This window comes from Poecilia reticulata, linkage group LG10, assembly GCF_000633615.1.
Source record: "Poecilia reticulata strain Guanapo linkage group LG10, Guppy_female_1.0+MT, whole genome shotgun sequence".
Lineage (NCBI taxonomy): Eukaryota > Metazoa > Chordata > Actinopteri > Cyprinodontiformes > Poeciliidae > Poecilia > Poecilia reticulata.
In genome coordinates this window covers 7,175,593-7,192,145 of record NC_024340.1, presented here as the reverse complement: position 1 = coordinate 7,192,145, position 16,553 = coordinate 7,175,593, and the positions used below count along the sequence as shown (strand labels likewise).

At 39.2% G+C, this 16,553-nt stretch overlaps 1 protein-coding gene across 4 annotated transcripts; it reads right to left on the bottom strand.

Annotated features, from left to right (window-relative positions):
• Window positions 1–3,088: 3,088 nt before the first annotated feature.
• Window positions 3,089–15,614, bottom strand: LOC103471021 (beta-1,3-galactosyltransferase 2-like). 4 transcript variants are annotated; one of them, XM_008419786.2, is made up of 5 exons: window positions 15,452–15,614; window positions 13,071–13,249; window positions 11,648–11,907; window positions 7,882–8,148; window positions 3,089–4,023 (listed from the first exon to the last, which is right to left on the bottom strand). In XM_008419786.2, exons 2-5 carry the CDS (start codon window positions 13,087–13,089, stop codon window positions 3,430–3,432), a joined length of 1,140 nt encoding a protein of 379 aa, XP_008418008.1. In that variant the 5' UTR covers window positions 13,090–13,249; window positions 15,452–15,614; the 3' UTR covers window positions 3,089–3,429. The 4 variants fall into 4 exon arrangements, with proteins under 4 accessions (XP_008418008.1, XP_017162456.1, XP_008418009.1 ...); XM_017306967.1 differs by having other exon boundaries at window positions 13,071–13,246; XM_008419787.2 differs by lacking the exons at window positions 13,071–13,249; window positions 15,452–15,614 and adding an exon at window positions 12,347–12,603.
• Between the last annotated feature and the right edge of the window lie 939 nt (window positions 15,615–16,553).

Sequence of the window (16,553 nt, the reverse complement as noted above, 5' to 3'; positions counted from 1 at the left end):
AACCCACGCATGCACAGGGAGAACATGGAGACTCCATGCAGAAAGACCGGGGCTGGGAATTGAACCCAGAACCTTCTTGCTGCAAGGCAACAGCTCTACCAACCGCGCCACTGTGCAGCCCCGATAAATAATTATGTGAAATTAAATTAATTATATCCCGACTTCAGAAGATTTGCCTTTGCCTTTACTGGGCTCTTTGGTTCCTCCTATCAGTCTGTATTTTCTCATACTGAGATCATCAAACCAAATTTCAGATCTACCATGACTGACTGATACCTGCTGGTGTCAGGTTTGCAACCAGCTTCTGACTGAGAAACCAGTAAGCTGCTCCCAGTGTCAGAATCTCACTGAGGAAGGAACTGCATTAGGTTTTMTGTCAYTTTATTATTTCTGCTATAACTGATGTATATTCACATATAAAATAAGTCAATAGAGTTTAATTTGCTATTTTTATGTCTTTGTGTCATGAGATAGATCTCAGGCGGCTGGTGAGAGAAAAAGTAGATCTTGGTCTCAAAAAGTTTGGGCACCCCTGTTCTAGATAATTGCCGCCCCAGATATGAATACAAGTTACTAGTAAACCTTTACGTTTTCTTGTATTCATTATTAAACTTTAAAATCTCTTACATTTTCCTCCCACAACCTTGCCCGTTTGTGCTGGTTTTACCTACTGAACAGATTGTAATTAGTTGCATTTAATTTAGTTGTAATCAATGTCTTTAATATTTTGAATTCATTTTCTTCTGTTTAAAAAGAAAGTCAAATTTGGACGGACAACGGCTTGTTCAATTTTCTATTTTTCTTTTAAAATGCTGTCATTTACCCACTCTCCACAGGAGGGCGCCATTCGTAATGATATACCAGTTGCCCCCAGTGACGGCTGACACTGGCACTGCAGAAGAACCTCCCACTCCGGAGCTGTCAACCCCAAACAGCACTCACAGCTGAGAACTTGATGAAGCCGCCCTTCTCAGAAAGTGAGTCAAGCAGATGTTTTTTTTTTTTTATGTTGGGGCTTTCTTATGGAAGTAAATATGTGCCATCAGAATTTGAATAAAAATTTCTGTTCCACTTGGTATTGTCTGCTCTCAATATGGTCCCTCTGGTGCTCAGACTGATGCTGAATGCTAATGAGTTCAGACTTGTGAGAATTTCCAGTGTGTTATTGTATGTATGTTAATGTTCATGAAGCAGACTCATTTTCAATATTGGGACTGGAAAACAATGTGTATCTTAGAATAAAAAACCTTCATCATTTAATAACTGCAAATGTTAAACGTTTATTCTCTATTCACTTCTGCACAAAACTTTTGCAGAAAAACAGCTGTAATATTACCTCAATCACATGGTTAAGTGGTTGAACTGTATAACTTCATAGGCCCTTTAAATGATAAATGAAATAGAATTTTATTACTATAGATTTACAAACAGTGAGAAGATGACAAGTAATAGCAATTCTCATTAAGAAGATGGCTCATGATTTTAGGAGTGAATTACTGTTGGAAGGTTATAAGTAGCTAACGTCTTAACCGGAGTGGATAACTCCCTTGGCAGCTACGCTTAAATCCAGATTAGTCGAATCCGAAGGCTGAATCTAATGGCTAATCTGATAAGGATTGAGTCCTAAACAGTGTTATTCCGTAACAAACCAACTCCAAAAATATACATTTATAAGACTTTTAAAAGGTTGTCATGTTCACATTTGGTGGTTATTTACTCAGAAATCTTGACTTATTTTCATAGGATATGGAGGTTGGAGGCAGTACAGCACCTTTAATCTTTCTGTCTGAAACTTGTACTGAGAGTAGAATCTTTCTCGTTAAGGTAGGATAAATCTGAAGCAGTGCAAAAATATCATGGTGGTTTTGGTGAAAGACGTTTTGCTACTTTTGTTTTTACACTGCGTTAGTCTTTGGATCAAGCAGCTACTTCTACTTCTACAAACTTAATTCGCATGTGATTTTTGATTGTGGTTCTTATTTAATGGGAACACCGCAATTGCAAAATGTAGTTTTTTCGACATTAGCGGAATATTGGCAAAGTTTTGCTAATGTTTGTAATGGAAGCTCACCTACAGACTGCATAAATATTCTCCACCCCCAAGTCAGTATTTAGTAATTCTCCTTTGGTTGCAGTCACTTCCTTTATCCCCTTAACAAGCAGGGATAAACGTAGGATATCCCTACCATTCTGTTTTTACTTTGGGTTTTTTGGGGGTGAGGGTTAAGGCTCTACATTTAATAGTTATATTTGTCATTTTGCAGAAATCAGTTTTTAATTTGACATTAAGGAGGTTTTGGTGTTTGCAAATTTTTGTCAAAAAGTCACATTTTATAGATCTGGATTGATTTGTAAAAGTAAAAAGTGCAAAGAATAAATTTTCTATGCAGTGGAAATGTTTGTCAGCGGTAAACATAAACTGGTTAACCAGAGGATTCATACAGTGATGTAAAATTAGTGAAGACGTATGTTTGGAATATGAACAAGTTATCCCATTCATCACTGTCTCTTCTGTTTCCACTTAATCCTGTTGAGCGTCACCAGGGGGCCTGGTGCCTGTCTCCAGGCGTTGATGAGGAAGAGGTAACAAACACTTAAACAGATTGTTGTCAGGCTATCACAACATGGACAGGCCAGGACAAGAACCAAGTCAATTTGCCATTAAGGTTTCAGTTAGGATTTGGACCAAAAACCTCCTTGTCGTGAGGTAACCACAGTATCCACAGCATTTATTCTTCATTTATAATAAATGAGTATCTTGAGTCAGTTGTTGAAGAAAGCTCTTGTTATACGTGGCTATCAAAGGGGCTTTAACTGTCACCAAAAAGTTACCAAATTGCAACAAAATTTCAGGATTAATGAGCTAAAGTTTGTATTTACAAAGAAAAAGAGAAAATTCTGGAAAATACCAACCTAACAAAGAATGTCCAGGCATGCAGGGATTTGATTTCTATAAAAATAAACAATGGCACAATGTGTTGTAGGTACAGCACACTGCTGTTAGTGCTGTCATCCGCCTCAGGCTCAAGTCATTTAGCTTCTAATGTCTTTGTTTGCTCATTAAAATAACTGTATGAAGGGAATAATGTAGCTTTGTTAAAAAAAAAAAGTTTATTGCACAGCTTGAAGAAACACACTAATATTATTCTTGCCTTTGTTTTACTCTAGTTTCCTGCATAATGTGAAAACACTCAAAAATAGAGGTGCACTTGGGAGGGACTCTCCCTTGATATGTTGGAACAGTAATAATATGAAAAACATGTCAACTTATACAATCTTTTTAAAAAAGTAATAAATTAGACTTTAAGTAATTGCACAGTCGTTGCACACAGTTTCGAAACTTCTTCTACATTCCATCTCCTGTAAACGGTTTCCTCCCCAGCAGGGTACATGTGCACGTGGGAGAAAATGCCACCAAATGTTGAAGGTCTAGCAGTCTGGTCGAGTCTCATAAGCATTCCATACATCCAAAATCTGCTCAGAGTTGTGCAGTAATGTGACAATGACGGAGGCGAAGTAGCAGTCCGTCCTTTCTGAAGGCATGTTGACAACAAACAAACCGCCGCGAGGAGGATCCGTCAGCTGAATCCCTAAATGTCTCATGCACAAACCCATGTACACATCTTCGATGTAGACAGCCTGAACCTTTTTGGACGCTTCCAGTATCCGCTTGGGCAGATCCAGGGACAAGACATAGCCAACTCCCAGCGCGTACGGAGGGTACGAATCCTCGGGGAAGACGTTGGGCGACAGAAACCACTTGGAAGTCGGGTCTCGAAGAACGGCGGCGCCCCGCGCCACCAGGCCTGTCATGTAGTCGTGGCGGGGAGCTTTCAGGAGCATGTCGACGAGGTTGCGTACATTGAGGAAGGTGTCCGAGTCGATCTTCATGGCGTAGGAGGTGTTGGGGCAGTGGGAGCTGAGCCACTCCAACATGACCATTGTTTTAATGGTGAGATTTTTGTAGCTGTCCAAAAAGTTACTTTGGAGGATGTCGTGGTGCTTTTTGCTTTCATTTAAAATCTGTGGAAAACAAGAACATTTGAAGATGAAGTAAAGGTAACATTGATAGCCAGACGTCAGGAAGGAACTACGAAATTTGCAGAGACCCCTGGTATGTAAACAATCAGATTGCAGAGGAGACTTTCTAGAAGTAGTAAATGAGGAAGTGCGCTTTGGATTAGCAAGCAAATTTGTTGCTATTTATCCACTAGTTGTGGAATCAACAACAGTTAGCTACAACAATGACAACAAATTATGTCTTGTATGCTCTTAAAAGGGGCACTATAGTGTTTTACAGCCACATGGTTCCATTTTACAGCACAATCAAGTAACTACGTTACCTTCAAAAATGCTATATCTGTGAAATATGACCTAAAAGAAATTTGACTTCATTATTTAGCACCTTGAAATTGAGTCTCTGTCTCTTTAAGAAAGTCCTGCTCTCTGAATCTTTAGGAAGTCATCACTCATCTATTAACCATTTAATGTTTTGACCACCCTTTCACTGAGAAGTGGCTCGTATTATGAGTTCATCAGTTGCGCAGTTCTGCCAGGAGTTTGCTAATTGCTGCTGGCTAGTCTGAAGGAGCTGAGTGGGGGGGGGGGTGTCATGGAGGAGAGTTGCCCGAGGAGAAGCTGCATCTCAAAAGCAGAGCTAGGTTCACCCAGGTGTTTTGTACAGCTAAATGGTTGCCACAGGAATTAAATGATTTCTAAAACATGCACGAAAGAATCAAGGCAACACTGCAGGTACGTTTTTGATGAGGGTATAACATTATAACATGATGTAAAGCTGAAAAAAGTAGATTTTGCATAATACGGCTTTTTTAAAGGAGTTAGATAGGAGTGACCTTTTAGGTCTGTAGGTTTCACAGTAGCAGGGCCGGTCCTAGCCAGTTAGGAGCTCTAAGCCAGTGTTTCTCAACCCTGGTCCTCACTGCCCTGCTGTCCTGCATGTTTTAGGTATTTCCCTTCTGCCACACACCTGAATTGTATCTCTAGGTGATTAACAGGCTTCTGCAGTACTTGATGATCATGCAATCATTTGAATCACCTGTTCTGGAATAGAGGCCCATCTACAACACGCAGAGCAGGGGGGCGGTGAGGACCAGGGTTGAGAAACACTGCTCTAAGCACACTCACCCCTGAATATGTAAATAATTCTTAATTTATCAGAGCATTTCTCTTTATTTGGTGAAGGATAAGTAAGGTTCACAAAGACAACATATTTAAACTGAATTAAAATGAGAAAACAAGGTACAATGAATGAAGTGTAACAATGGGAAGTGTAATACAGAACTGGGAGTCTTCCTAGAGGAGAGTTGTGCTGTTTTCACAAAACAACAAAAAGGTCAGACATTAAAGAACAAACAGATGCATGTAAGTTTAACTTCCCTGAGGAGGATTTGTTAGGAGGGAAAGCTTATTACAGTTTTTCTCAACTTATTTTGTTAATTCCTCAAATTAAATTAAATTTCACATAAATATTAGTTTAACCTCCACAACATTTAGCCATTTGTGCTCATCATAGTATGAGCTTCTCAACACTTCCAAAAAATTGCAAATCCTCTTGGACCTGCATCAATTTCTTCCATGCAGTTCTCTGCTGTTTTATAACATTTAGGGTTTCCCCCAGAAAACTTGCGAAGCCCGGTGCGGTAGGGCAGTCATTCATCCAGCCGGCCGCCATGTTTTTGAGTTAAAAAATGTTTAAAGATGACAGGAAATTTGAAAATATCACTTGATAGTTATGCATTATTGGAAGACTGGAAGATTAATACCTAACTCCAACTATAAGCTAAATCTAAGTCTGGTGGGGGCAGAAGTAAAGCCTGGTGGCCCGCCAGTCTTATAATACACTGTGGGAAACTCTGATGTTATCGTTTGTCATGTGAGTCAAAATGAACTGCACTAATGAGTTAATCATCCGCCCTAAAGCTAGTAGTCCTAATTTTATAACCAGTTCAACAAAAATGTTGAATTGGTTCTCATTTTACTTACTTTTCCTCATTCTTTCCAGAAAATATCTCTCTGAACAATTTCTCTCAGATATTTCTTACAATTACGCACAGCTTTACACAAAAACTATTTTGTGTGTTTGTAGCCAACAAGGTGACTTTTCAATTTGATGAGACTGACATTTTCACTTGCATGAACTCTTGCCTTTGAGAAATAAACTAGCCATTCTGAACACCCTTTCACAGCTCAACTAAGTTTAAAACTATTATAAGAAGCACACCAACTGTTGTGCACATGTTGATTTCACTGATAACAGAAACCAAAGTGTTTAAACCCCATAAAAACAATAAACTACAAATCTGCAACTACAAATCTGCCAAACTTCTGCAGATTATTTTAGCTTCACAGACTTTAACACCAATTTCCAAAGCAAATACTTTGTGAATCAAGACAGATGAAACAGGCAGAGTATGGGATCACTTCCCAGCTTCTTCCTGTTTCTCTCCCTTACTATGGTCAGTGGCGCAACTACACATTATTCAGGTGGATGCGAAAACGTAGATCGGCGCCCCCCTGAGGGAAGGAACGTCAGGATGAAGGAGCGACACTGATTCGACCCCCCCCGAGGCAACGATACGTGAAGGGTAAAACTCGCTACATTTACCTCGTTATGTGCGCGAGGTGAAGGAGCGTAAGGCGCCCTGAAGTGTATGGGAAAACATCATCGGTGCGCCGCCCCCTCCAGACGGGGTTTTGACGCCCCCTCTGGTGCTGCGCCCCTATGCGTTGCATACCCTGCATACCCACTTTTTGCGCCACTGCCTATGGTGCTATGTTTCCGCCACCAACTTGAGTGTGCAGTGAGACTGATTTGAGCACACACATCTATGTGAATGAAGAACAATTTGAGGCATTGCTCAATGGCGTTCTTGCTCCACCAGACACCTGTCAAACTTGAGATGTTTACTCAGCTCCAACAACGTTCGGTTCTGCCCAAACTTTAGACTGAGGCATAATTGAACCGAAAACTGAAGTAATAAATTGTACTTTTGTGTTGGATCTATTAACATGCTTTACATACTTTTGTTTTTAATTATGATTCACTATGACTATGATACTGCTGATTATTTTTGGTGCCCTATGCACAGTGCGAGTTGTGTATGGCGTGAAAACGATGCTTCCCACTATGTTGTGGGTATGCCCACAGTTCCAGGAAATGGCACATACCCTGCAGTGGTTTGCATTTGTGCACAAACAGATGAGAGCTGAATCTGCATATAGACTTGTTATTAAGCATGAAAACTTTAACACAGTAAAAATAACATGCCCTGTCATGATGTTTTAGCTTCCTTCATACTTAGGACTACATAAAGCACATTTTTTAAACACACCGACATGTAATGGGTAGAGGCAGAGCAGCTTAGAAATTTCAGTAAAGGAAGTGATCAGACAGTACAGACAAGAGAGACACATTCCAAACAAAACAATGCTTTTGTAGTGGCTGCAAATACATACAGAGATGTATGTGTTATTTGGATATTTTCAGAGTATTGGTGTAAAACTAAAGATATTGGGTTGTCGAAAGCTTTAAAACGGTAACATAGGGGTACAATTGTAGGATATAACGCTGCTGTAAAATGTTTTAGAAAAATGACGTTTCCATCCTTGTGTCAGTAGCTTCAAGATTGTGGTGATTCCACTAAATAAAATATGAAATGAAAATCACATGTGAATAAGCTTGTTTGTGCGATAAGAATTTGTTTTGAGTCAAGTGATTACAGTTCTTGCCACCAGCTCTGCCACCCGTTATACAAATAAAAAAGGACATCAGCGCTCTTAGAGTTCACCCTACTCAACTCTCATACCATTTCTTATCTTATCAAGCAGTAAATGTTGAGAGAAAAAGAGTGGTCACATCACCTGTTCATCAGGTGGCTCTGCGTCGTTACCTATTCTAGACTTTCCCAGGAGGAAGAAGTAGCTGACCAACTGGCCCAACACCCGATTTTCTCTTCCCCATGTCCTGCGAATGATGTCACGGGCCTCTTTGCTTTGTGGGGCCACTGGGATCATGACCACCATGAAGGGGCTCTCCTGTCGGCATCGGTTTGGTTCATCCAGTATGAAATGGTATTGGTACGGGTATTCCACATAGAACTGTGAGGGTATATAGTGAGAAGGTGAAATCTGTGGAGGCAAAACAAAGTTTTGTTTTATATAATTTAAATATGACCATTTACATCACATAGTTTAACGTAAATCTATTTTTTCTGAATGCTTGCACAGTATTACATCTGAATTAGCTTTTACACCAACATCTGTACCAATAGAGATGCATTTTAAAAAGGGGGAAACACTTATTTACGAACATAGAGCCTCAAAATGAAGATCTATTTTCTCACTTTCAGCAGCAAAACCACTGACAACAACTTCACTTCCTACTTTTCAAAATTATGTTTTGCAGTAAGCAAAATTATTGCTATATCATCTGTAATGCTTTTTAAAGGCTTTTTAAAAAATAAAACAAAACAAAATAAAAACATATGTACACTGGCCAAACATGCCCTGGCAGAAGCAAATTCCACAACTGTTACTGTAGGAATTGAATTCAAGATTAAATTGTCACTGTGTTCTGAAAATATTGCTTAAACAGAAATTACAGTTCATATCTATGTGTTGCTTGTTTTTTTTACTTAAAACTCTCTAATGTTTGGAGTGTTGTGAAAAGATTAGAGACAGTAGTATATGTGAAGCACAGAAGATTGCTGATCCTTGCAACTATTACAAAAATAATAGGGACAATTGCAACATTATAAGTGTTATGTATTCATAAATAAGCTGGAGATGGTGAAAAGAAAAATAGGAACTGAACTTATTTCTGTTTCAGTTCATCCTTGTGGCTGTTCAGGAGTTAGTCGTGGGGAAGAGCCTGGGAATTCCCAACCACAACTTCAAAATCCAACATGGCTGCTCCTCATAGCCATATTATAGCCATAGTGAAAATTGCAAAAATAAAAGATTTTACCCATAGCTGTTTGTAACTTTGTCAGTCAGCATGTCGTGTTGTGCAACATATCCATGAATATCATGCATTAGTGTTTAAATGCAGTCTGTACTATACATGTGTGAGTGTGTGGGGGGATGTGGGACGGTGCCGACGCTGTAACAAAGCTATAGATGAACCTCATTGTCAGTTCTGGCATAAACTCCAGTTCTATTAGCTTCAACTGTTTGCACAAGCTGATTGACCCAGAGGAATTTGTTTGAGTGCTCACAGATCAGGAAAAAGCAAGTCGCCCAAAAATGCTTCAAGACACACTAAGGACAAGGTGGAAAAAAATCATCACAAGAGACAAAGAGACTAATTAAGACTTAGCTCCACATACCTACACAACCACTCACCTCCACACTCCCAAAGAGAAGGTCAGATATGGGTTCACATTTCATTAAAGCCACCTATCCACTTTCATGCCTGATAGAACCCTGATTTCATACAATCAGTCAAGCAATTAGGATCCCATCTCCAGATTTGCATTTTGCAGATCAAAGCTTCCCTGGCAGATGTAGGCAACCAGCTTCCCCATGTAACATGCCTGAAATGCTGTGACAGGAAAGATGCCTAGTCGGGGTCACAATACCTTGGTCAAAGTGGTTTTGCTTGAATTGCTTTATAAAATTAGAGGCATTTTAAACATTTTTCCTCTTCATCCATATTGTGCCTCTGACTATTTTTTGGCCACTTTCCTTCTTCCTGACATGTTTTCTACTGAAAGCAAGAAGCTTACTATGTAACAGTACACCAATTTTAAGTCGATATGCAAACAGGGCAAACCGTCTCCCTAAGTTACGCTAGCTTGAGCCCATTAGGCTTAAAATGCGTATTTATTCACCTAAGTGATGGTTTGTATCCAGTAGCAATAACGATGTCCATCCATCCATTGTTGTTCTTGCTGGGTCACAGGTTGCCTGGCCATCGCATGGCAACACCCCTCGTTTCCAGTGAGCCGTATAGCATGGCCCGGTGTAGTTCGTTACGATATTTTATGGTCTGCCATTTTCGAGAGAGTGTTTCCACCAGCAGTTGGACTTGCACTGGACATGTGGTGTTAAATCTGAATACCTAACAATGCGTCATACTAGCTTGTCTCAAGCAATGTAATTTTTCTGTCCCCATGTCAATGGACTGTGTTGTGTGACACCAGTAACCCCAACTCAGTTGCACCTTATCATTGTCTTATGAACCTAGAACTGAAGGGTTTCCAGGAACAATGCAGTAGTGGGTCGGTAGAATGACCCACTTTTAAAATCTAAACAATCTGGCCTGTGGCTCTGCACTGACCCATGCCATACTGCTCAGTGGAAATGAAGCAGTAGAGAGGCACAGGACAAACAACTTGACATGGATGAAGCTCATCAACTGCTCTCTAAAGATTTCTCATCTTGTCTTAAGAGCTGTGGTTTGCTAGTTGCCAACCTGTCCAATGCTAAAGCTAACCTGTTGGTTAGCAAACTCCTAATGGCCTCTGCTGGCCAGTAGCCTCTGCTGGCTACTGGAAGTAGGCAACCAGTAGAGTGACAGGACTAGGCATGCTAGTCACCAACCTCGCCAACGCTAGCGCAAGTCGGTAGACTATTTCTCATTTGCTAGCGTTCAGTGACTTATGGTGGTTTCTAATTTACCAGTGCCACCCTAGCACTAATCAGATCAGTTACCTGCTTCGGATTGGATTTAGCCTTCTCTGGGTGAGCAATAGTCTGAATTTTGGTGCCGATACTGTGCCAAATTATTAGACTGTGGGAGGATGCTTGAGTCCCTGAGGAGAGCCTGAGCAGGAAAGGTTAGCAAACTCCAAACCAGGATTCAAACCCAGGGCCAACTGTACTACCATGTAGCATCACATAGTGAAATCAAACACTTATTTGTGTCCTTGCTGTATTTGAATTCTTAAGTTTCATTTACCTAGCACAGTTGTGACAACAAGGTAGTTCAATGTGCTTTCCATGATTAGAAGGCATGTGAAACAAGAAAAAAGCAAAATAAACATTACATTGTGATTGCAAAGTGAGGGAAAACAAAGAACGACTGAAAAAAAGTTTCTCATGTTCCAGTTATTTAAACGCAGCTCAAAACAAATGGGTGTTTAGAAACTCAATGTTTCAGCAAATAAGAGAGAAATTTATTTTATTGGATTTGCTATCCAGTTGGTTTCCAATGGGTGTCACATCATTCCCCAATAAGTGATCCAACTTCAGACATAAATTAAGCTACGTTTGGTATACTACGACTGGTGAGAGACAAAAGACTGAACTAATATATTTTGCAAGTGATGCAGTAGTTTTACACATCTGTTATACAACAATTTTATTCTCTACCATCACCAGTCAGCATGTTTGTGTTTTTTTTTTAACTAAAATGATTAGATTTTATTCTGCATCTTTGTTTTAAATATTTTTTAATATATTTTTTTCAGCTTTGTCATACTCTGAAAATCTCATATCCAGGTGCAAGCCTTCCTAAAGGCCGTCTTAAAGTAAACTAATTTTGCAGATGCCCAGAATCAGGGTGAAGAAAAAACAAACAGTCCAGTTACAGTAAGGTGTTGCTGATGACTCATCCTGCTGAAGTTATCCTGTTATTTTTTCGTATGACCTAATCCCGGAGGACTAAATAAAAAAACGTACTCACAGTATTAACTGCCGTCTTGTTGTCGTCCCTCTGGATCAGCAAAGGCCTCCAAGATGGTGAGAACCAACTGTAGAGAACTAAAACTCCCAACATGAGGGAGAGCATGACATAGAACAACCAACGCCTGGCTCCTTTCCACGGAGACTTCTCACTGCAGAGCGAGGAGTGAAACATCTTTAGTGGTGGTGAGAGGTGCATCCGGTGATCAAGATTCAGTTCTACTTTGCTGAGGATCCATTTAGATTCACATCTTTCTGGCACTACAACAGGCACAACCACAAAAAACATTTCTAGTGAAACTTGAGCTCAATCATAGTATGCATGTGAAAACAAACTGATGAAAGTGCGTCATATTCAACTAGTACCGACTTGCAGCCTTGCCGCCTCATTTATACTATTTAGAGGAAACATAAATTGAATTTTCTTGAGTGCGTAACAGAATGCACTCCATTCTCTAAGATGTGAAGCACTAGAAATCACAATGAAACAAAAGCAGATGTTTAAGTCTACACCGCATCCCTAGCATGGAAGAAAGCTGCAAAACTTACACTTAACACACAGTCAACACCTCTAACCCCACCAGCAGAAACAACATATTTACTCCAAAAGCAACAACAACACGCAAAAAACCCTTAACTTTTTCCATCCAGGACACACTATAACCTATTAATGTGCAGTAAATATGAGTCCAGTCCCTACCAGCTGCTTTGGTGGCTTCCCATTGAGAGACATGAAGTTAGAGGGAACAGCAGAGTTCAACTCGTCACAGTTTGAGCTCCCATGTGAAAGTAGCACATCTTTATGCAAGCCCAAAAAGGACAAGCAGAAACACGTTGTCGTCTTCGATGTCTACAGTGTGAGTGCTTATAAGAGCGGTGGAAAAACAAGCGGCAAACAAACATGCTCATGCAAAAACTTGCAAGTGTAACTGTCTAATGATCGGAGATGACATGGACGAAGGGACTACAATCAGAAACACAGAAGTTCTTTTTTTTTTTTTTTTAGTTAGTTAATGGAAACTCTGTATTTACTTTCCTGTTCTTTTTGTTTTAAGTAGTTCCAGGCGATGTTTTTCCCCTGCAGTTGTATGACAGTTCTTAAATGTTCAACCATAAAAATAGGATACTTTTTTATGTTTGGTCATTTGTGAGAATAGGAAGCACCTTTCTAAGTAATTAGGATTGTATCAAATTCTGCAATTGGGACCTGAAGTTGAAAAACATTAAATTGCATGACAGAAATTCAATCATTTTTGTTGCTTCTTAAAAAAAAAAATTCCCCCAAACAATAAAGGTTAACCCAAATTAAACAAATAGCTATGAACCAGTGGTAAAAATAAAGACGCATCTTTTTAGCCTGCAGCGTGACACGCCCATCAAAACTGTGCCAGCACATTTTATTCAAAATACAGACACGGGCTTACCTTTTTGACAAAGAGTCATTCAACATGGCTTCTTCTGAGATGTCTATCAGGTGAGTCGAGTCAGAATGAGGACATGCCTCTGCTTGCTGTCTGTCGCTGGTTGTGAAGTGGTTTGAGAGGAAGTGCCTCAGAACAACATCTGTTACCTTTTCTTATCCCATGCCCTCCTCTGAAGGCTGCTTTAGAAAACATAAGCAGAAAACCTGCTAGTGGACACATTGCAGATTTCTACAACTTCCATAAGAGGCAAGCCTGGTTACTCTGAGTCACTATGGTCAAACTATAGCAATAAAAACTCCCTCTTTCCTTCTCTCTTTTTCTCTCTCTCTCTCTCTCTCTCTCTCTCTCTCTCCCATTATCTCTCGTGTTTGTACTGCTGCAGCACGTGCTAAGTGCTTCTGTTTGACGTTTTTCACAATGCAAAGGCAAAAATGGGGCAGAAATTTTTTTTGTTAAGAGTCTAGCAGAAGTGATATGTGACCTTAGATTTTAAGGAGTTTTCTTAGTAAATTTGAACAACTGTTTCCTAAAGGTTTATAATGGTTTATAAAATATAAGAAATTAAATATGAGGATAAATTAGAGGAATTTGTCTTTGTGCTTGATATGATCAGATCACTTCAGCTGCATCCATGAACGCAGCTTGTTTTGACAACTGCTCACCTTTGTCTTTTGACATTTTTTTCTATCAATGTTAAGCCATAAAAAGGAAAAGAAAAACCTACTTATTTCTGTTTGGACATTTGTTACAATCAAAAGCAGTTGAAATTCATTTTATGTTAATAGTGCTGCCCTTTCGCCCATTTACAGCTTTAGGTCGTTTTATAATTGAGAAAGTGAAGATGACCAAAAATGCTAATGGCCGTTATGCTTGACTTTTTTTTTTTTATACATTTGTGAGATGTTTCATTCCCACCCACTTTGCCAACCAATGCCTTAAAGTAACATTTTATGTTCTACTTTGTTGAAATGTGATAATGTAAAACATAATTACTATGAACTCATACATTCTTGGTAAAATTCCACCAAAACTCAAAATCAAAACTCCTAAAACAATGGAAACTTTTGCACAATTTATCAAGGGATCAGGGTTAACTTTTGATAAGATATTCAAAGTATCCAAATGGCAATTAGAATTTAAAAAAATTGAGAAAAAAAACCCCAATCAATATTATACGTCAATTACATTATACATTTTTCATTCTAATCCAAAAACCAAACATACATATTTCAAAACACAGTTGATATATCCAAAATCATCTTAAATACTTATTAAAGACCTGCATTTTGTCAAAGGAAACCAACACAAAACAGTTTATTGTGTGAATAATCACAACATTTTAAGTGTCTCTCTCTTTGGAGCAATCATTTCAGTTAACAGAAAACTAAAAATACTTTTAAGTCCTAAAAAAAGGCAAACAATTGTTCTTAAAAGCAGTACTCCACCACACAGAAGCCTAAGAAACATTATTTTTCTGGACCTTTCCCCTTAAGCAGAGTTTTTAGGTTTGCTTTGGCTGTAAAAATTAGTGTTTGGTGCAGACACAATCTTTGTTTTGGGATATTTTATCACTCATTATGATTTTGAAAGCATAAAGCAGCAGTTTCACTGAATTCAAAACCTACCAGCCATGATACTTTTACAAAGCTCTAAGAAAACACTTTAAAGCCACTTGTTCTGCTTAGCCTTATGTGTGCATATCTATAAGGTGACAGACAGAGGATTCATACATGAAATAAGTGTTAGCCTCTGAGTAGTTACACAATTCTGGCTTCCCTTTCACAAACCAACACCAACAGGATGTATTCTGAATGGCAAAGGAAACAGTTTGGGTTTATTGCAACACGGTCACCTCAGAGTTTCTCTGAGAGCTGCTGAAGGCAGTTCCCACAACTTGACTTTCACAGAATTAGATTTTAATCCCAGCAGTGCATCTAGAGACCTCTGGACACTCAGTTCTTACTAGAACTTACTTTTAGAAGACGTAAAAGAGTGAATCCTCGTCCCGAGGCTGACACTATTCAACTCGACTGCGGATTAATGAGAGGTTTAGCTTCGCCTCTTACTCTTTGATTGCTCCATTAGGAAAGCCATCAGCTGCTTTGCTGGGCCTCATCCAAACCAAACTGCTTAAAGATACTTTACAGGAAGAGGTTAAGAAGGCTGCCGAGAAGAAGCAGTGAAAAAGGAGCAACATGAGCTCTTGTATAGAACTGGTTTTCCTCTGCATGTCATAACCTTCTGTATGCCCCATTCAGAAGGAAGGTTGTGACACAGAAGAAATTTGACCCTCTCAAAATTGCCCTGATTTGTGGATGGAAAGGACCCAAAAGCGGAGAGGAAAAATGTGGGATTGCTTTAATAAAGTAATAAAAACGTACAGAAAACGAGGCATAGAGAGCAGGACGAGGAATGCAGGAGGCGAACGAAGAAGGTAACAGGAATTAAGTTTTACACAACAAAAACAAGAGAGCTTAGGTGCTGAGGCAAGGCTGGGAAAATGACCCAGGAACCAAATCAGCTAATCAGAGAAAATGTGGCACAGCTGTGGCTGGAAGAGAGCAAAGAAACTGGGGGCTGGCAGACAGAGTAAACACAGAGAACTGAACAGGCTGGATCCAGCTAGCTAGCTAGAGAGAAAGATAGTCGGCCAGCTAGCTAGTTATCTAGATAGGTAGACAGAAACATTAGCAGAATCCTGACAAAGTTTTGCCCATGTCTGTGCAGCTACTACTCAGCATGGTTTAGCTTCAGCACGTCTGATTTAAATTGTTTTCTGATTAACGGGCATTTGCTGACCTGAACCTGAAAGCGGAGAAACGACTAAAACATGCAGGGTAATGTGTGCCTTGAGGACCAGGGTTGGGAAACACTGCAGTACAGACCGACCGTGTTGCCTCTAATCTCCTTCGACAGCACTTCACTCTCACCAACGGTGGTGAGGAAGTCAGAGCGTCAGAGTCAATGAAACGTGAGCCCTGAGAGCAAACTGGTTCTGAGAGCACGCTGAATTTCACAGGAAGAAAACATGAGCACATCTGTTTTTTTTTTTTGTTTTTTTTTTATATGTGCCAGACTTTCAAATCACGGAGAATTTGAATTTCTCAGTTTCTAAATAAAACCAACACTGATTATGGTTTGGTGAATTTACCATAAAGACAACAACAAACACTGTTTCTCTATCTGTAATATTTGCTGAAGTTTTTGAATCAGTATTTTCATTTAGACATTATTCCATCCAATATATTTGGTTTATTTAGCTTGTCAAAAGAAAATGAGTGTTCATTTTTCAAAGCCATATTTTCGCCATTTTGTTCATACATAAGTCACAAACTAAATTTTTAATTTGTGAACTAAATATTTAGCTTGCAAATTAAATATTTAGTTAAGAAGCTTAAATATAAATTTTTGAACTAATTATTTAGTTCCCACTAAATATTTAATTCTGAGCCAAATATTTAGTTTTCAAACATTTACCTCCAA